Genomic DNA, 22,714 nt, shown 5'->3' on the forward strand with positions numbered 1-22,714 from the left:
AAAAAATTAATCTTTGATTTTTCAGTTTGAAAAGTGCATCACTGTTTGCTATCAAGAAAATGTAAAAAAAGATGAGGGAGACTGAGTTAACAAACTCCAGGGATATTCTTTAATTTTTTTTCCTAAAACAGAAAAAATATCCTCTTTCCCTTCTGGTTTTCTTATGACTTGCCATCGCCTCAAGTGAGATAACAAAAAAGCCCTTTAGTATATTTGTACATTTTCTTCGATTCTTAATTAATTGAGAATTAGTATTGTCAGTGATTTATATGCCAACTTTAAGATATGAACCTTATTTTTAAACCATAATATAATAGTACAGATTTTTTAAAAATAAGATCATTTTAAAGGCCCCTTCAAAAAGCCTAAAAGAAGAGTGCTTGGGTGGCTCAGTGGGTTAAAGCCCTGCCTTTGCCAGGGTCCTGGGATCGAGCCCCACATCAGGCTCTCTGCTCAGCAGGGAGCCTGCTTTCCCCTCTCTCTCTGCCTGCATCTTGGCCTACTTGTGATCTCTGTCTGTCAAATAAATAAATAAAATCTTTAAAAAAAAAAAAAAGCCTAAAAGAAAAAAAAATTCACCCTCTACACTGCATTAATGGGTATCAACTAAGATGCAAATTGATTGTAATGCTTTTTTTCTTTTGGCAGTAATGGTTCATTTCTTTTCTTCCTTTATTACTTTTCCTAAAGAAAATATAGTGATAAATTATGTAGTGGGCTAATGTTCCAAATTTTAGAAGACATGCTAATATCATATTGAGAAGTTCATTTAATTTTTCCCCATAATATATTCTAGAAGTTTTAGATGCATATATAGTTTGCTTGGAATTTGTTTTTATCTTCTAATAGGACAACTTGTCTTAAACCCTTCTTTTCTTCTACTCTTTGTCATTCCCCCCACTATACTCCTTGTCATTTCCCCCACTATGGCCAAAAAAAAATTTTTTTTTTAAGATTTTATTTATTTGAAAGAGAGAGATGGAGGGAATGAGCATGAGCAGGCTGGGAAGCAGAGGGAGAAGCAGACTCTCCACCAAGCAAAGAGCCTGATGCAGGGCTCCCTGGGCTCTGGAATCATGATGTCAGCTGAAGTCAGACACTTAACCAACTGAGCCACCCAAGCACCCCCCAAAGTTTTCTAGTACATTTCAAAACAATGAGAATAAAATACATAAATAGCAAGTACAACACTCTGCATTTATATATGCATACACTATATAATGGTCAAAGCTTTCAAATATGAGATTTCTTTTCGATACTTAAAACAATCCTGTGAGGATTGGACCCTGGACTTAGAGGCAAATGAGTTACCCAGAGTCTTAGAGCTGGAGAGGAAAAGAGCAAGAACCAGAGCTCTGATTATCTGACTTCTACTCCAGTGTACTCTCTTACCTCAGGAAGCTGCTTCAGTACTAGTGAAGCATTTAAGAGTCTGGACAGATTCTTGTCAGCCAGATGTGGGATTGAATTCAGTTCTGTGTGACTCTTGGCAAGCTTGCTCATCTAGAAGAGGAGAATAATACTACTCTCTACTTCAAAGTGTGTTTATAAGGAGTAAATCAGAGGATTTAGCAGAATGCCTAGCACATACATAGTAAGCATTCCGTACATGTTATATTATTTGTATTATTATATGGCTTATACCTCTTTCAATTCTTCACCTTAATGACACACTTTGCTTTTGCTTCGACCTCTGGTCCGATGAAAACTCTTTCTATGTGAAGAGAAAGTCACAACACATTGTGCTTTATCTTAAAGGAGAACTTAGAACTATTATGTAATCCTTTTCATTTCTTGCTGACCTCTTTTTGCATGCCTTGTTGTAGCTATTCTAAACCTCTTTCTCTGCTCTGAAGATCCTAGTACCTCTTCTGTAACTATTTCAATGTGGTCATATACCCTAATTTATTTTTATAATGTTGAGATCATATGCCCTGAAGCCCAGTGTCTCTGTACTTTATCTGACTTCCTCACCCGCTGTATCAGAAAATGATCTTTCTTATGTTTCAGGCTCTTAGTAATGCCTCTTTTAACTCTTTTGGAATACTGCTTCAACAAATTTTATTTCCCCCCATTTGCTTGCCTTGGTTTCTCCCATTTCTCTGGGCTCAGCTACTTGTGGTTCTTCTGACCATGCCATATGTTCTTTCCTGCCTCTGTATATTTTCATACAAACTGCTGTGCCTACCAGGAATTTCCTTTCATCATCTTCCTCCTTCAAGGCTCAGCTCTAGCATCTTTTCCTATGTGGTTGGCTGCCCTTTTTTTGCATTCTCATAACTGTCTCTCAGTCCTCCATCAAGTGACTCTGAGCTTCCTAGAGAAAGGCACCATACCTCTGTATTCCCAGAACCTACCACCATGCCTAGTCCTTAGTAGATACCCAATAAATGTTAGTGGGAGAAAGATCTACAAATAAACACATTTCTTTCCTACAACTTAAGAATAAACTTTGGAAGAGATGCCTGGGTGGCTCAGTCAGTTAAGTGTCTGCCTTTGGCTCAGGTCGTGATTCCAGAGTTCTGCCATCAAGTCCCACGTTGAGCAACTTACTCAGTGGAGAGCCTGCTTCTTCCTCTTTCTGCCACTACTCCCGCTTGTGCATGTTCTCTCTCTCTCTCAAACAGATTAATAAAATCTTTAAAAACAATAAATCTTTCTTGACCCTGATTTGCTTGCCCTTCCTTTGATAAACATTCTACTTCCTTACCATACATTTCCTTGTAATTTAGTATCCAGTACAACTAATGAATCTACTGAGCTTACTCTCTTGAAAGTCAAGTCCTCCTCAAGTCCCTCACCTGGTTTCTGTGACACAGTACAACATCGGCTGTCTTGACACCTCACTGAACTTACCTCCCTTGATGCCTTCCTTTGTTTCTCCAATGTGAATAATCCCAAGATTTCCTTCATACAACTTTTTTCTTCCTTCACCTTGTCCCTCCATGAACTTATTCTTGATTTTAACCATTATCTCTGTGTAGATAACATGCAAAGTTTATTCCTAATCCAACTCAAGTCCCAATTACTCTACCAAGCACTCATACTTCCACTTACCACTGTCTCACCCCAGGCAGATATTGTCTTACCTAAGACTGATCACTCCACCTTCCTAGTAAGGGCAGACTTCTCCTCAGAATCCTTGTCATTTGCCTCTATTGGTTGGCACAGATGCTCTGTTGAAATCCTTATTCCTCACTTACTTGAGGCATCTACTTCCTGATGAACAATGTAAAACCTACTAGTCATCCCTGTAGTAGAACGTTTTCACTCATTTCCCAATAACACATGAAACTCAACATATTTAAAACCAACTTATCATATTTGTCCATCTTTAGCCTAACTTCCTCCTATTGACTACCCTAGTTTTTAAATCATTCCCCCTTTTCCCAGATAACTGTTAGTCATCTTTGCATTCTCTTTTGTACTCCACCAACTGAGATGTCAAATCTTATTTACTCAAATATTCTCTCATTAATTGCTTCCTTTCTATTCTTGGGGATACCATCTTGGTTCTGGCCCTTATAGATAATGAGGTTATGGACTAAATAATATCCTATCACCTGGTCTTCCTGTTGCTATGTTCTACACCCTGCTCTCAGCCACATTGCTTCCAGATCAGTCTTTCTAAAGTAAAACTTCAAGTATGATTCTCTAGCTCAAAATCCTTGACTTTTCTATTACCTTCTATTACCTTTTAAATAATGTCTACAATTCCTGTCAATTTGGTAGGGTAAAATTATCTTTGATTTTGGAGTCAAAAAAGATTTGGATTCAAGTTCTGGCTACTACACTTAACCTTTTCTATAACTTTGAGCTTATTGGCAGATTTTTATTCACTTAGATATTTGACAGAGAGTGACAGGAAGAGAGAGAACAAAAGCAGCAAAGTGGGAGAGGGAGAAGCTGGCTTCTTGCAGAGCAGGAGCTCAATGCAGGGCTTGATCCCAGGACCCTGGGATCATGACCTGAGCTGGAGGCAGATGCTTAACAACTGAGCCACCCAGGCTCCTTTTTTTTCACTTATTTATTCAACATATATTTATTTGTCACCTACAGTGTTCTAGCCTCTATATCAGATCCTTGGAAAGAGTGATGAGTCAAACAAACATTGTCCTTCCTTTCCTGAACCTCACAACATAGTGGACTTGTCCCTATTTCTCATTATCATAGAAATTCTAAGTATAAGTCGTATCTCCCTCCCTTGATGCTTTTAGCTCTTGATTTTTGCTATGCAGGGTATTATAATGCTGTGTACTATAGTTATTTGCATATGTGCGTTGCCTCTCCACCACAGCGTAGGTTCACTGAAAGTGCCACACCCATTTCCATAATGCAAATACAGAGCTGTGCACATACTAGTTGTTAGCGAATTCTGCTGTGATTTTGTAGACCTAGGGTTAGTCTTTGGCATGGTTATAATGCCTAGTAAGTTTTTTAAAGTTCCTTTTGTCTTGTCAGAATTATGCACTAAAAAAGGAGGGGAAAAAAGTAATAGCTATTTGGTTCTATTCCTTCTGAGGCCTCTCCTTGTTAACCTACCACCCTGCCTACAACTTTTATAAGTAGAACTAACAGTGTTTATAACTCATGTACCTTAAGTTTTTCAAAAGTGAAAAACAAATGCATTCATGATAACTAGTTAGAAATATTGTCCATGTGCATACAATGGAATGTTAAAATAATGTGGTTTTTTTTTTTTTTTTTACTAAATAGCTTTTGACTTGGTAATGAGCAATATGTTGTTTTTCCCTGAGAAATAATTCTAGGACTTTAGTCTTGAACATTATATTTTATGTTATACATTTTCAGCTTATTGTTTTTATGTTTCCAGTGATCTTACACTAAGTTAAGCATTTGTCTATCCAAAACAATAGGTCAGCTATAGCCAAATTATAACCATACCTTTCCTCTGCACACAAAATCCTATAAACAGCATGTGATCATATTGCTTCTAGAATTTATGATTGTTTTCTTCCACAAGGAAGCTAAATTTAGCCTAGTAATTCTACATGCTCCCAAGGAAACAATGCCTGCTGTGATTTCTAGAATAAATGAATCTGAACCACAGTTCTTTTACTTGACTAACTAAAAAAGTTTAAATATCAACCTAGTCATTACCACAGATATTAAACCACATTAAACAACAGCAAGGGGTTAAAAAAGAAATTTGCTGTTTCTGACTTCATTGCTAAATGAGTCTAACTTAGTTTCTGTATTGTCTTTAATACAGAACATTGTTTGCATCTCATAATGGTTCTCTAAAATTACTTGTTCATGGCTTGAGTCTAAAATTAAACTATGTAGAGTCATGTCCATCTGCACAATGCATCTTTATGTGAAATCGTTAGAGTTTTTTGTTTTCACTTGATGTAAAAATTCCAGTTAGGAAGATTTGTTTCTAATAGTTTAACTGGTATGGTTCTTTCAGTTTCTTCTTTGTTTCTAATGACAACTAAACTGCTCTCGCCTTGAACATGTTTTGGCAGATAAGCTTCTCACCATGAGGGCCCCTGCTGTGCTGGCACCTGGCATCCTTGTACTTCTGTTTACCTTGGTGCAGAGGAGCTGTGGGGAGTGCAAAGAGGCACTAGTGAAGTCTGAGATGAATGTGAACATGAAGTACCAGCTTCCCAACTTTACTGCAGAAACACCCATCCAGAATGTTGTTTTACACAAGCATCATATTTACCTCGGTGCAGTTAACTATATTTACGTTTTAAATGACAAAGACCTTCAGAAGGTTGCTGAGTACAAGACTGGGCCCGTGCTGGAACACCCAGATTGTTCCCCATGTCAGGACTGCAGCCACAAAGCCAATTTATCGGGCGCTGTTTGGAAAGATAACATCAACATGGCTCTACTTATTGATATTTACTATGATGACCAGCTCATTAGTTGTGGCAGTGTCCAGAGAGGGACCTGCCAGCGACATGTCCTTCCACGCAGCAATACTGCTGATATACAGTCGGAAGTCCATTGCATGTACTCCCCACAGGCAGATGAAGAGCCTGGCCAGTGCCCTGACTGTGTGGTGAGTGCCCTGGGAACCAAAGTCCTGATATCTGAAAAGACTCGGTTCATCAACTTCTTCGTGGGCAATACCATAAATTCCTCGTCCCATCCAGACCATTCATTGCATTCAATATCAGTGAGAAGGCTAAAGGAAACGCAAGATGGTTTCAAGTTTTTGACAGACCAATCTTATATTGATGTTCTACCTGAGTTCAGAGATTCCTACCCTATTAAATATGTCCATGCCTTTGAAAGCAATCATTTTATTTACTTTTTAACTGTCCAACGAGAAACTCTAGATGCCCAGACTTTTCACACAAGAGTAATCAGGTTCTGTTCTGTAGACTCTGGATTGCATTCCTACATGGAAATGCCTCTGGAGTGTATTCTCACAGAAAAAAGAAGAAAGAGATCCACAAGGGAGGAAGTCTTTAATATTCTCCAAGCTGCATATGTTGGTAAGCCTGGGGCCCACCTCGCTAAGCAAATAGGTGCCAACCTGAATGATGACATTCTCTATGGAGTGTTTGCACGAAGCCAGCCAGATTCAGCTGAACCAATGAATCGCTCTGCTGTCTGTGCATTCCCTATCAAATATGTCAATGAATTCTTCAACAAGATTGTCAACAAAAACAACGTGAGATGTCTTCAACATTTTTATGGACCCAACCATGAACACTGCTTTAATAGGGTAAGTCACATTTATTTCCCATTTATAAACTATAAAGTATAAGTCAGAATAAGTAGCAGTCTAGAAAAGAGTATCAAGGACTTTTTGGTGCTTGGTAAATGATCTTTATCTGAAATATTTGTACATTCTTTGCAAGAAAATTTAGATTTTGAATCTTGATTTAAATATAAAATCATAGCTTGAGAAAAGATTAATGTGGTTCTAAAAGAAGAAATATTGGGGCACCTGGTTCTAAAAGAAGAAATATTGGGGCACCTGGGTGGCTCAGTGGGTTAAAGCCTCTGCCTTCAACTCAGGTCATGATCCCAGGGTCCTACGATCCAGCCCCACATCGGGCTCTCTGCTCTGCTCCTCTCTCTCTGCCTGCCTTTCTGTCTACTTGTGATCTCAGTCTGTCAAATAAATAAATAAAATTTAAAAAAAAAAAAGAGGAAATATTTTACAGTTTGGCTTTACATGTTTGTCAACACTTTATTAACTTTATTTCTCATATAAGCTTTAATAGTTCTGGTCAGATTTAAACAAAGCTTAACACAATAGCAGTTCCTGTAAAACACAATTATTGAGATCCCCATGTAGTCTTTACAACATTTAAAATGAGAAGCTTAAGTTAATTTGTGGGTTTGAAGGCTTTTTCTTTATGAAACGCCATTCACTTACTGATATACAAGTGAATGGTTTATATTTTGGGCATTATATAAAGAAAATTAAACTAAAAACAAACAAAAAACTTCTAAAATGTTGGTAAATAAAATATTTTTAAATGAACTAATACACTTCTCTGAATAACTTAGAAAACTAGAGAGGAAGTTTATATTCCCAAATCCTTCCTTGTATTTTCTACATGAATAGACGTGTCTACCACCTTCTAGTTAGGTATTTTTTACCTGGTTGGTATTTGATATTTATAAATACAAAGTATTTGATCAATACTTGTTTATACCTATATGAAAGTGTATTTTCACATGAAATGTTAGGGACATTCTTTGTTGCTTTGTTTTAGATACAGTAAAAGCTACCAGCTATACCCAGAGGATCGATTTATCCTACTAGCCATCAGATCACTTGGCGCTAGAGGAAGAGCACCAAATCAGGAATTCTCTGCAGCCTTGGGCTCCCTTGGTTTGGACCCACATTCAAACATGTGAACCTGGCTACACCACCTAACGTAACAACCACTAGTGATCCTAACTGGATAAACAAATAATACAGCTTTTCTAAGATGGTTTGACTTTGGAAATCCACATCTCACTACTTTAGCAGTCTTTAATCTCTGTAATAATGGTTATAATTGTAAGCAAAAGGACATTAAACATACCTTTGATAAAAAGAAAGTATATAATATGCTAAAGGGTACCAACGACATATGAATTCAGAAACATTTGGTTCACTCTTGCTAAAATATCTGTGATACTACCCCAAATGGAAACTCCAAATAACATTTGCTTAAGATTTTATTTATTTGTTTGTTTATTTATTTTAATTTGAGAAAGAGCGCTCATGTGAGCAGGGGAGGGGCATAGGGAGAGAGAGAGAATCTCAAGCAGACTCCTGAGTGCAGAGCGGGTCACAAGACTCAGTCTCAGGATTCTGAGTTAATGACCTGAGCTTAAATCAAGAGTTGGATGCTTATTCTACTGAGCCACCCAGGCATATCCCAAATTACTTTTTATAAAGCTAAAAAAATACTTCTGAGAAAATGAATTCATGTTTTAGTGAACTAAAGACATAACTTCCCTCCTTACCCCTCTGAAGTCTAGGAATAAAAAATAATATACATGCATAAGTCCCAATTAAGACTTACTTCTTCCTGCATTCATGTCATATATGTTGCAAACTCTGTAAGAAGCTACAGGATTTCTCATGTGGCTGCCCCTTTTCTTCACTAGAAAATACAAAAGAATGAGAAGAAATAAAAAGACTTTCAGAAACCTGGAATTATGGAAAAAATGAATATTAATATCATTCCAGAAAAAACACTTTTTTGTATCCAATAAATTGCATCAGAAACACAAGTTTAAAAAGATTCTATTAGTAGTTCCTCTAGGGCCTCTAAGAAAGCTCATGACTTTGCTATCTAAATCTTGTTCTGTTAAAAATTTAAAAAGAGACTTTGCCATATGAGGGTATATTGGTATCCTATTTCATTATTTTGTGCATTTCAACCCTCTGATGTAAAAGTATTTATCAATTCTAGAAATTGTCAAAATACATTTGAGCTTTTCTACCCCTTTCACTCTTTTAGTGTTCCAAAAGAAACAAAAATGCAGGATTATCTGATGAAATTCAGGTCAGTTTTATCACCCAGGAAAAATGCCCAAAATGCACCAACTGCACCTGAAACCATTATCATTTCCATCACAAAAATTCCTGTGGAAAACAAGATGGAGCTTGCCAACATAACCTTCTTATAAGGGAAGCCAAGTTTTGCACTGGCCAAATTCCATAAAAACAAATACCTTCAAACCTCTTCTACTTATTTGCCTGTTTATCTTCTCTGGTTACTAACGATTGAAATTCTTCTGAGAATGAGACTACCCACATTCTCAGTTTTCATATACCAGTTCACAAAAAGACCTAGATTGTTCCAATAATCAGCATACAATCATTTCCTAGCTTCATCTTGAAATGAAAGCACCAAGAGAGCCATTACTCACACAAAACAATGATTTACAAAATCAAACCTGTTTGGAAAGACTATACAATAAGACGACTCCATTTTGTCTTGGCAGCTTTATTTGGGAAGATATCAGGTGACACTTTTGACAATTTCTTGGAACAGAGCTTTTGTTTTGGCATAAAGTTTGGTGAATAAACACATATATTGTAGTTTTGTTATTAACATTTCTAGTCCAGCAGATCTTTATGGAGAGGCTATTGTGTGCTCTGTAGAGAAGGAAAGCTGCAGCAGTAATTTTCTGCTGAGGCTTCTGCCTGGTCCTCAGTGTGTAAGCAAAGCCATGGCAGGGGTTTTCTGGCCCTGTCCGAGCTTCTACCATGTACAGAGAGTTTCTGTCACAGGATCAGACAGAGAGAGTGCCCAAAAGAGGGGGGGGGGTCTTTTAAATTCTAGGGGTCAAGCCAGTATTTAGGCCCGATTTACTTACTTCAGATCACATATTTGGTTGGGTTTCCCACTCTCACATTTTATGAAACCCATCTATGTAGACTCTTCATATACAGCTTCTCATATTGATGACATCTCTAAAACCCTCTTTTGAGTCATTTGATAGTTTCCAGACCATATCATCTTCATATCCAAGTTATGTGTGCTTCAGAACTCCTTGATTCTGCATATGATGTTGTTTCTGGAAACTTATCCTAAGCCTCAGGTACCCATTCATGTAATATTAGAGTTGATTGTATCAGTTCAATAAAAATAAATTCATGGTCTTCAAAATATAACCATTTTCTATGTTGCTTTTGAAAATAATTCTTAAGGGATACGTTTACAGTGATTTCTAACACTTAGAATTATAAGATTACATACCCACAAATAATCACTAAGTCTTTAGTCTTAAATATCTTTACTTTATAGTCATTCATCATTTGACTTCTGTAAACATCCTAAACTGGTATTTGGTTGAAGTTGTCTTAGTCTAATGTGTATTCCCTAAACAGCACATTCAAAACAGCTATTCAAAATAAAATAGTTGAGAAACTATCCATAATAAGGAGACTTTTTAAAATTTCCAAATTTGGGGGAAAAAGAAAATCCATCACTTTCTCTTTGGGGATAGACAGTTTTAAAATTCATTTCATTTTAGGGATGCCTGGGTGGCTCAGTTGGTTAAGCGGCTGCCTTCAGCTCTGGTCATGAGCCCAGCGTCCTGGAATTGAGTCCCACATCAGGCTCCTTGCTCAGCAGGGAGCCTGCTTCTCCCTCTGCCTCTCTCTGCCACTCTGCCTGTGCTCACTCTCTCTGACAAATAAATAAATAAAATCTTAAAAATAAATAAATAAAATAAAATTCATTTCATTTTAAGCACATTGATGGGACTCTCCAACAGTTTCATACATATAAAGGATTTACTAACATGACAGCTATTCTAGGGAAAAAATAGAATCAGTACACCTTTGCCCAGTTTCCCACAAATGAGATCAATATTGACTAAAAAAAAAAAAATTGTAATCCCTAGGTCAGTAAAGGTCCTCTTCCCTAAATTATACTTAATAAGAGAAGTGGATTAATACATTTTTGAAAGATTTTCAATCAGAGTTGAAATTTGGAAAAGTTTTGTTGAAATATCTCTCATCTAACCAGAAAATATAATTAATCACATTACACTTTTTCTTGCATTTCCAATATCAAAGTTTTGCTCTATATGTAAGCATTGGAAAGAATTTTAAAAAATAAGAAAGAGTAGACTTGTAGTAAAAAATATTTTCACCAACGTCTTAATGACCAGTGATTGATCAGTTGAAGGGGTGAAACATGCAGTTTGGTGCCAGGTGCACCTAGATGCAAGTTCCAGCTTATTGCATACCAGCTGTGTGACTTCTGCTCCGTGACTTGACTGCTTAGAGTCTCAATCTCCTCATTCGTAACATGCACAGAACAAAACCTACTTCTTAGGGTTTTGTAAAACTTGGGGGTAATATATATAAAGTACCTGGCACAATAAGGTGACCATAAATTTAGCTCTTTGGGAGACTACACAGCCTAAAGGAACAAGACTGAAGTCAAAGAGATCTGGGTTCAGATGTATACTCCACCATTTTATAACCTTCTGGTCACAAGAGCATTGTTTAAACTCTCTGAACACATTTTCCCTCCATGCAGGGCCATTGGGAGAACAAGTGCAATAAAGTTTACAAAAGACCCTAACTTAGTCCTTGGCACATAATAAATAGTAAACTATTATTGTAAGGAATACTTACGTGAAGAAAGACAAATTTAGATTATTGAATTTTCTGGAAGGGGCACACTCTTGTTCTATGGCTCATGAAGGTGTTACCTTCCTACCTATTAGGAGTGACCCACCTCCACTATACTTAATTTGTGTAAGTCCTTCTTAAAACTTAATAGTTTAAAAAAAAAAAAAAAGAGGGGGAGAAAGAGAAAGAGGTGGGCGGTGGTGGTGGTTTGGGCTGGAGAGAAAGAGAACTGAAACAGAATTGTACCCTAGTCAAGCTGAAAGGTGTAAGGTATGCTCCTTTCCCCAACCTTCAGTTCTAACTACCTATAGCACTGTGAGATACTGTGCTTCCATAACTTAAATTATACTGTGCATTCAAGAATTTGCAGATAGTGCAGTTTCAGAAAAAGTCAGCCTCACAGGTTGTTTGTATCAAGCTTCTTTGTTTTTGAATATCATTTATACTCAAATTCAAAGAGTAGCCAACCACTTCCCAAAATAAAGGAAACTTAAAGTAGTAATTTTCCATCTCCGTTTCAAGGAGTGCCAAAGTTAAAGGGTCACCGCTCAGAGCCATCAGAGGAAGAAAGCAAAGTGACTAGAACAATTTTGAATGAAAGCAAAATCAAAACAAGATGCAAACAAGGAATAATAGGAATAGGCAGAAAAATAAACATACCGTGATGTTTCTTTATTTCTATTATAAAGATGATAGATGAGTAAAATTGGGTTACATTTAAGTTGTAATGGAAGAAAATAATTGCAGCCTTCCATCAGGAAACCACAAGGACCATTATTGATCTGTCATCCTCAGGGCATGTCTCATAATATTTAATAATATAAACAAAGATTTATAACTCTTTATAGGCCATATATCTGTAATCTCCCACACACCGCACCATTTGAACAGGGAATGTGGAGTCAGTGTTACAAATAACATCCATGTAATTATACTGGTTTGGCATGTCTTATTTAAACAATCTAGCACTCTCAAGAGAGTATTTTTGTATTAGGGATGAAAAATGTGAAGTCAAACTTCAGGGGTTTTTTACTTCCTCTACTGGGAAACAAGAGAATTTTATCCTACAGGAAAAATGTTATTGAGGATTCTTCATTCTAAACACTAGATACCTTGGCCTTATGCCAAATGCAAGAGCTACCAAAGCAAAATTTTGAAAGAAAGAAAATCCTCGAGGTATAAGGATTCAATATACTTAAAAAAAAAAACAAAAACCTAAGTAGAAATTTTTTAATTTGACACTTGATTCCTCTCCTCCTGTAAATTCTTCTTCATTCTCACCCAGGCTCAGGGAGTCACTGATCCCTAACTTACTTATTAGAATTACATGCTACTGTCCCATGAAAAGTAGCATACTGCATTATTTTATTAAAAAGAATTTTGAATGATTTTCTTTCCAGAATTTTGTAATGCTCTCTGAGATTGTTGGGCACACCCACAGAGTATTGAAAATGTGCTACAGAGTGAGCCCCTAATGTATGTCTTCTAGGGTTTCTCTTCCTCCTGCTAATCCTTCTTTAAATGATTTGGTAGCTTATTCACAGGTTCACCCCAGGAAAGAATAAATAGTAAAGGCCTGACATTTTTATAAGCTAACAGCAAAGAAATACTGTTATTGCTTAAACTGTCACCAAAAATATAGGTAGGCTTTACCTGTGGGTTACATTTTTTCATGATGTGATGAATGCATTCTAAATTAATTATTCATTCTTCTTACTGTCTTTTGAAGTAGGTGGTATAATGTTATTTTACATAAGTAGTTGGTTTCTACAAGGAGATTCACTTGGTAAAATGAATGTAGCAAACAATAAAGAGTTCATGCAAAAAAATGTTTAAAGTTGGCTTTTGAAAAGCTGGTGTTAACAGTACTTGGAAGACAACTCTAATACATGATATTTTCATTGTCATAGTACTACATGGTTAGAAACAAATAAAAGCATTTGCGATCCTGCATTTTGATAAGACTGTTAACCTTCTTAAGTAATAATGGATTTTTTTACTCAGAATAATATATCAAATTTTGGATGTTACACTCTTACTTCTGTTTTATCAGTGGTCATCCCACCCCGCCTTCTTATCTCCTCTAATAAGAAAAAGGAGGATCTGTTAAAATTTGGATAGAATACCCACGAGGAATTTTTGCTGTTGCTTATTCATGGATTGGCACAGATACTGAGTCAGTGGGCACATGGAGTCCAGAATGACTCAAGGCCCAGATATGTGCTGTATGTCACATCTCCAGCCGCCAAGGGAGGGCTGTAAAAGGGCTCATTTATCAGGGGAATGAAACCAAGGGCTCAGCTACTCTTGAAGTTATTAAAACTGCCTTGGTGTTTTGTTGTTGTGTTGTTTTGTCTTGTTTTGTTTTTAATAATGGTGAATGTGGTAAGTGATTCTAAGATCCTGAATACATTCCAGTCTGCTAATTATGTATGTTTTCTAACTAAAAAGTTCCGGGCTGGTTCATTTGCATATGAATTACTCTCTCAGCAGGGTTGACTTCCTATCTTAAAAGCCTTGGGGGAGAGGTTTACTGCACTTCACCCAGACCTAGGCTAACATAGAGCAGATGAAGTGCATCTACCCTCTGTATTTCAAAAATATTCTCTAGTTTTTTAACAAGAGGACAGAAAAATGTCTTATAGATGCAGAATGATATAAAATAAAGGCTCTTTTCACCTGCTTGATACTCACAAAAAGGCAAAATGCCTTATGAATAGTAACTATAAAACAAAAAATAAAAACTGCAAATTCAGACTGAAGTCTGACCTCAGTTGTCTTATATGGGTAAATCATCAAAATGTTCATCAATCAGAGGACATTAAAATGGTTGGTGATATTTCAAATCATGCTCTAGGTAAAAGGGGTGAATTAAGGTCAGTTTTGATTTGGAAAGCAATCTTTTCTGAAGCTGTTTTTGTGAAAATTAAGTTTGCTTAGTTGTCTTCTCAAAATATATGGATTATTCATGATTAGCTAGAATTTATGTCCATGTACCTAAAAAGTGTAAATTTGTATGATATTAAATTTTCTAATTGTGTTTTAAATTCAAAATCTGATTAACACTTGCATCTAGCAGCCACTCTTACTAACTGAACTTAGGTGAGGTGGTGCTCAAACGGGACATATGCAAAGATTAAATTGGTCTGTGAGCTGAGTGAATCAATAGTATTTAGTGCTAATGCACTAAGCAGATACAAGCACTAATGCAGTGGTAGTCAATAGCAAAAACTAATATCTCTGAAAATTATCTTGACAGTAAAATGTGCAATATTTTCCATTTATTTTAAGCTAATTACATGACACGCTTGTTCTTTCATCTTATTAGTTTAAGCCAAGTTCTGGAAGCCTAGTCATAAATGACCAAAAACTTGTGATCATTGTTTTCAGCAAAAGACGGAGGAATGGAGTTGTTCATACAATCAAGATTCAAGAAGAAATTGAATAGAATAGATTTCTTGGTTAAGAGTCCCTAACCTTTCAGGTATTACAGTGGTGAATGATCTAGGCATGGTTCTTGTCTTTATGAAGTGAACACACAGGGGAAGAAATGATAATAAAAACTCAGACACACCAGTAAATACATCATGATAGTTCATGAAATACAGTGTGGGGGAAAGGGAGGCCTGTGAATGCAAATAAGGAGGAATATGTTAATTTGATAGCATAGTCACAGAAGGCCACCCTGAGGAGGTGACAGTTAACTTGTCCAGAGGCTAAAAGTTAACTTTTACATAAAGCCCAAACTTTTAGAAAAAGCTATCTGTCCTTAGTACATACATAGGCAACTACATAGCCATTATTTAATAAACTAATAGTTATTACCTATTTAATAAACTTTAGGACTTAACTATGTGGTGCTGCATCAAGCCAGCTTTTTAAAGTGAATTCTGGACATGAGTGCATATTATTTTACACTTAGAAAAACGTATCACAAGAGCTAGAACTATCACAGAGATTTTAACTTTTTTAACAGTTTGGGTTTTTTTTAAGTTTGTCTTTTCTTCTATTTCTAAGTGAATTAAGTTCCTTTTTATTAAGTAATTCTTAGTATGAGGAAGATAATGTGTAGATTTCTAGAAGCTAAGGGCATAATGTAGGAGCACTTACTGCCTCTCCCAGTCTATCACTTAAATCAGCTTTGAAACATAGAGATGTCTTTTATCTGTCCAGGTTGTTTCTTTCTTATGCCCCTCATCTTTCTCCTGTGGCCAACACTGGTGAACCTATGCATCAGAAGGACCTGCATTTCCCAGGGATGGAAGGGATTGTCCTATTACCAGTATGTCCTATGACAAAGTGAATCATAATTCCAAAAAAAGCCACAAAATAAGCTCCTTTGAAGCTATTAAAATTATAAAAGTTGATGGAATTCAAGGGACCGTGGTGCTAATGCTGAAGTGGGCCCAAATCATACTCTCTTTCTGCATCTATATCCTGTCCTCTGTACAGCTATCTTCATTTTAGACTATTTCCTTCTCATGTGACTCATGTGGCCTAGAGGGCAAAGTGAGAGGCAAGAGCTCCCAGGACTCACGAGGATGTCATGAGTGTCTACTGAAGGAAGGTACAGGGGCATGCCCTCTAGTTAGTGCTGCCTTATGTTGTTCTAATGCATCCCTAACTGCAGATATTTTGCCTTTCTCTTTCATTTTAATCATGTTCATTTATATATACTTAATCATGCAAACATCTAAATAAGTTTAAGGTCTTAGAGGGCAGGCAGTTTGTCCTGCTTCTTTGTACTTAAGTGTATGCCTTGCAGACCACAGACAACAGTGTTGATTTTATTTGAAAAAAAAAAAAAAAATGTTGTCTTTCAAAAGAAACCTATATATTTACATAGTAAATAGAGACCATCTAAATTGCTGAGGGTTTGGATAAAGGCCCTTGATAAAATCTACAAATGTTTTTTATGACTGGGTTGTAAAAGGCACTGTTTTTGCCATCCCCACAATTCATGAAGATTTGAAATGCAAGTGCAAAAAATACATGTGAGGAATTGAAAGAAATACCTTTTCCTTGCTCACTTTGTTCACTTTTGTTTGGTCAAAAGAGAAGTGGAGTCTACCACGGGAAAAGATGAGGGAATAGGAGGCATTTAATCCTCAGGGCTCATTCCTATGCCTGCAAGTCAGGGAGGTCATTGGTTTGCCCCTTCCTGAAGGCTATAATTATAGCAAAGGACTATTTATTTTCCAGTAAAGTAACCAAAATCTTAAATATAAGAGATTGTTTATAAGAGTACAGTGTGTGTCTGAGGTTGGCGGGGGTGGCAAAGTTATACAAAACCTTAGGAAAGATAATAGGGAGGTGAGATTATTTTTTTTTTTCATATATCCACAATATGAGAAGGTCCAAGACTGTGGAAATGTTCTGAAGTACAGTAATACAGGCAAATATGAGGTCAACTTAGGTGATCCCAATACTTAAGGAACTGAATTAGGTGAATAAAGAAGAGGAATTTATAATAGAATATATCTGATGATTCATTATAATATATCTGATAATTCATTAATGTAAGCTTATTTGTGGCTCCAACATCATGGCAAACAAGATCCAGCAAATGTATTAGTAAGGGTAATTGAGAAATACTTCTAATTTGAAAATACCAAGTGCGTTGGGTTTTTCTAGACCTGATACGGAAAAAAAAAAAAAATGGGCAGTGTTCCTTATGCTCAACTAAACATTCTGATTTCTGAAGGTTCATAACAAAGGTATTGATTCCAAGTAGAATTGGGCAGACAAAACACAAGATCCATTCTGTTACTGGTCCAATATTAAGAATAGTAAACAGAAAAAAAAAGAAAGAGAGAGACTAGTAGTCAGTATTTGCAAAATAATGAGTAATATGTAAGCAGTAGTTTAACAATAGTATTAACCTTGTAGCGTCAGGTTTTGGACATGTACAAAGAAGACCAGAATATGTACCTGATTAAAAATATATATATTGTGATAAATTGTGACGGTAATTATGGTATTTTCTAGCTAGATACTTTTTTTTTAGAATCAAATGCTAAGAAAACATAAGCACTAATTTCAGATTTTTAAGCAAACAGTACTTTTTGTGATCCTGGGTATATGGTATGGTGACACTATTGAAAATCTGAAGTTCATCATTTGTGGCGCAACTACAGATCACAGAAAAACAAACACCAGGACTTTATCACACCTAATAAGAAAGCTCTTTATTTAAAAAAATAAATTGTATTTTTCAGGATCCAGGGTAGTTGTGGTATAAACTATATGATACTGAGTATATTATGACCCTAATAATAACAATCCAATTGAATGCAGACGAACTCTTAAAAAAAAGAGATTATGAAATATTTGAAAAGTAAACATCTAAATTTTCATAAGCAAATATTAATTTAGTATTTGTGTGAGCTTTAGATATTAAAGTTTTCCTCCATTCTCTGGGCCCTTAGAACCAGCTGTTACAATTCCCACTGCCTTACTTAATACTCTATATGCTGGGGATTCAGAAACCGGCTAAGAAATAGTCAAATTTTCTATTTTCACTGTAGAAATATAATAAAATCTCTGTTCCAGTGAATGGGTGGACAATTATTTTAATAATGATATTATCACTGCTTCATTTTCTCTGTCTTGCTACTAGCAAGGTTCTTATTTTATACTCTGAACTCTGGCTAAATTACAAGTTAAACTGAACTATTGTTTGTTTAATGCTCTATTTCCTTCTAACCTTATTTTTGTCTATCAACCTCAGCCCCATTCCCCAGTGGGTCAGGAAACCCTCAACTGGGATTAAGTAATAGTTTACACAACCTCTCTCATTCATTAACCCAAGTTGACATTCTCATTCTGTGTACCAGCCTTATTTAAGACTTTCTAAGCACCTTCTCCAGCTGCTGTTTTGGGAGTAAATAACAACACCTATTTAATCAAGGAACTTAATATTTCCAAAGAATCTTTCAGCCTATTTCACCCTTCTCCATTAGCACAATTTAATTCAGCTTGCTTCTTCTAATTCCTTCTTCAGAGTAAAACCTAGACTCATTTATAGTAAATATCAAGCTTAAAAAGCTTTACTTCTTCTCCCCTTCTGCAGATACACAAAGGAGAAACAGAAAATTGTATGTTATCATTCCAGATAGATTTTCTTTTATTAATATGTTGAAAATGATGCCAGTAAGATAAAAGTAGATCTCCCTGGCTCCGTCCTCCTCCCCAACCAATCTATTTGTCTCCAGACTGCTGCTGGAGTAAGTAATCTTTCTTGAAAGCAAACCCATTTATGTTACTGTGTTCCTTAAAATAATTTGAGTGCTCCCCAATGGTTTCAGAGTAAAATCCATACTCTTTAGTATGTATTCAAGAAGTTTCCTACCCTGGCCTTGGCTATTCCTGGTCTTCAAGCCTACTAGTGTGCTGGCAAATGTCTAACTCTCGGGGAAGGGGAGTAGAAGCCCCTGATCTGTAGTGCTTGCCAATTTCTGTGGTGTAAACAACCCCACCACGCCATTTCAAGCCATCAAGGTAGTCACTGAACAAGAATTAGAAATAAACAGTCACAACTGGCTCTGTAAGCTAATATGAGATAGCTCAGGCACACCAGTGGCACCCTCTCCTCAGCCTATCATTCTAAACTCCCTTTGCAAATTTCATTTATATAATATAGTCCCATGTTATGCATTAGATCCTCAGACTTTTTTTTAACTGAAAAAATTTGTACCCTTTTACCAATGTCTCCCTATTTTTGCTGCTCTCTCCACTCCCACCCCCTGCGATTCCAGCCCTTGGCAACCAGTTTTCTACTGTCTCTTTCTATGAGCACAACATTTTCTTTTAGATTCCACATAAAAATGATAACATACAATATTTTTCTTTCTCTGTCTGGCTTATTTCACTTAACATAATGCCCTCTGGGTTCATTTATATTGTGGCAAATCACAGGATACTTTTTTTTTTTAGTCTGAATAGACATATACACCTCATCTTCATTCATCCACTGATAGATACTTAGGTTGTTTCTATGTCTTGGCTATCGTGAATAGGGCAGCAATTGACATGGAAGTACAGATATCTCTAGAGATAATGGTTTGTTTCTCTTTTTCTTCCCCTTTGGATAAATACCCAGAAGTGGGATTGCTGGATCATATGGTAGTTCTATTTTTAATTTCTTGAGGAAGCTCCATGCTGTTTATTGGCTGTACCAGTTTGCATTCCCACTCAAACTGTGCAAGGATTCCCTTAATGTCCCCACCAGCATTTGTTCTCTCATGTCTTTTTGATAATACCCATTCTAACAGGTATAAGGTGAGATCTCATAGTGGTTTTGATTTGCAGTTCCCTAATTAGTGATGTTAAGCACCTTTTCATGTTCATACTCTCTTTAGAAAAATTTCTATTCAGTTTCTTTGCCTGTTTTTTTTTTCCTTTTTTTGCTGCTACTGAGTTACATGATTTCCTTATATATTTTGGATATTAAGTGCAATGTGTGCATTTATCAGTTATGTGTCAACCTATCATTCTTTTAGTTCCCAGTATTTCTCATAACTCTGCCTTAACACATGATACTTAGTCTGCCTCAAATTTCCTTAAACATTCATTTTGTCAGGTTAGCACTTTTCTCCCCATTCTTTACAATTCTACTCAGGCATTTCTGGCCCCGGGAAATCTCTAGTTTTCCCTTAGCCCTCCATTCTGGATAAGCTGCCTTTCCTGAGTACTCCAGTAGCACCCTTTGCTTATTCCTACCATCATTCTTACCACATTCTGTGGTAATATCTTCACTGGTTTCCTCATTAGCCACTTGAGAATATGGGCTATGACTTTTCGATCTTAGTACCTAACAAAGTTATCCTTATCTGGATAAAATACCTGTTTATCAAATGGGCACATAGTTATGACAAAGCCTCATATTTCAAATAAAATAATAAAATGCTGATTAATAAAAGTAATTTTTAGATAAAATCATTTTTCATTCTCTCCCCCAAGTCTCTAAAAACTAACTTATACAATTGGAGAGTTTCCAAAAGTTAAATTAGCATTGAAGAAATTCTAGGATGTTTCAGTCTCTTCCTTACACAAATACACACACACACACACACATACACACACACACTCCATCATCCACTAGTTTGGAATGAAGATGGATCAAAAAACAAAGAAGGAGAAAAATGAGAGGAGAAGAAAAGTTGAAGATAGGTAGGATGAAAAGACAGGAATTCCAGAGCTTTATGCTTAATCCAAATTGGGAAAACATAATTCAGGCAATTAAAGGGAGAAAGGTAGAATAACTTCTCTGCTCCTTAAGGCTTTCTTGAGCCTTTCAACAGAGCTTCCCCTTTGAGTGTGTGTTACTGTCTGTATAAAGCACTTTAGGACACACCTTCTGGTGGACATTCCTCGGGCACTACTACCAGTAGAGGTGCCCTCCATGAAGTTTGCTTTTTGAATACATTGATTTTTTTTCTCACTACAAACCACCACTCTGTAATTTCAGGTTGAAAATAATGCGTGGGTTAAGGAAAAGAAGTCAAGAGTGAAGGTATTTTTCAGTAACACCCTTATTATGCCACAGGATTAGACTCCACAATGGCATCACTTCACGAGTCCCAGATACATTCTTAGTACAGAGAATGAGCTTTGCCTTGATGTAGATGCAGTAAGAATAGAAGAGAGTTTGGTTAGGGCCTTGGGGACTTTGGTCAGTGAGTAGGGTTGCCCACAGATTGAGATTTCTGGTACACAGATCTGGTCAGTAACAAGGGAAAAAGATGAGTAAAGAGTCTCACAGCACAATGGTAAAGAGGAAAGAAGGGACAAGAAGTGATGACAGTCATGGCAGGCTAGGATATAGTCATAGGTTTAAACAATATAATGGGGCCCAATTGAAGAACTCTGGTTTCATCTATCTTTCACCTCTCCTGGCTCTCCACTAAGACATTCATCAGCCTGGTTTCTATTGAGTGTGACTGCTCAGCATATAAACAGGCTAAGGCTCTTATACTCTAAAGAAAGAACTGCTTCTGTTGTATTGCTTAGTGCAGGGTAACTGGTGCTCTGTCCTTTGAGTAGCACTTAAAATTCAGTGAGTGAGTACATTAAAATTTGTTTTCTATTAACTAAATTGAAGAAAGCAGAAAAATTATATACACTAAGCATTAAAATGTGCTTCACTTGGAGCAACTTTCTTTATGAATCACCCTGTCACTCTGGCTCTGATTGAGGTGAGGTATGAAGCCTGTTAAAGCCAAACCACATGGACTTGGTCTGTTTCAGATCTGATTCACCTTAGGAAATGATGATAAAGAAGCAAACATTTTAACCCTTAGAATTCCAGAACCCCTATCATTGTAGAATTCTGTCTTTTGAATCCCAGAGATACCTCAAGAAGAAGATAGATGTATTTTTATTTCATTTATATGTAAATGCATTTGTACACATGTATAGAAATCCATACACACGTATACATAAAATACATCCTGCTCCAAGTATTTCTCTCTTCCTTCTTCACTAATCCAATTTCTGTCAAGACCTGCATCAACTTTGGCCTCCACCATGAGCCTTCTCTAGCTATTGAAGCCCACACTAATTTTTTTTCCTGATCTTAAAGCATTTACCACCTGTACCAGTGTTTTTGGAACGTATCTATCAGCAATGTTCTTTGTATTTTGCATTTTTACTATTCTGTGTGTCTGCCTATGGCACTGGATTCATTTTTTTTTTTTTAAACCTCAAAAAAGTTATATTAGATAGGTGTATATTTTCCTATTTCACAAGTGAAGAAGTGAGTCTTGGAGGTCCCGAGTATTCTCTCTAAGTTTGCACAGCTGATAAGGGCAGGACCACTCCAGAGCCCATGCTCTTCTCTAGACTGGGATAGTCACCTCTGGATGCAACTAAGAAGGTGTTTGGGGAACCTTACACTAAAAAGTTATAGAAGTGGAATTGAACAAGGAGATTCTGGAATCAAGAAAATTAGATTATAGGAGGCCAAGTATGAGATTTTCTTTAAATCAATAGAAATATTTATAAGAATTGATAGGTGGATATACACAATAAAAGAAAAGGAGAAGTCAAAGGTATCTGAAACCTAAAGGGAGAGGGTGGCTATTGATGCCATAAAGAAATAGGAATCTAGAAGAGTGAATTAGTTTGGAA

The 22,714-nt window shown here is 36.4% G+C and overlaps 1 protein-coding gene across 1 annotated transcript in view; it reads left to right on the forward strand.

The window, feature by feature from the left end:
• Nucleotides 1–22,714, forward strand: part of MET (MET proto-oncogene, receptor tyrosine kinase) — a 112,484-nt gene that overhangs the window by 24,340 nt on the left and 65,430 nt on the right. The window contains exon 2 of the mRNA XM_004741918.3: nucleotides 5,490–6,706. Coding sequence (XP_004741975.1) covers nucleotides 5,504–6,706 — 1,203 coding nt within the window. The 5' untranslated portion in view covers nucleotides 5,490–5,503. The remainder of the gene's footprint in view (nucleotides 1–5,489; nucleotides 6,707–22,714) is intronic.

This window comes from Mustela putorius, unplaced genomic scaffold, assembly GCF_011764305.1.
Source record: "Mustela putorius furo isolate JIRA1106 unplaced genomic scaffold, ASM1176430v1.1 tig00003845_pilon_pilon_pilon, whole genome shotgun sequence".
Lineage (NCBI taxonomy): Eukaryota > Metazoa > Chordata > Mammalia > Carnivora > Mustelidae > Mustela > Mustela putorius.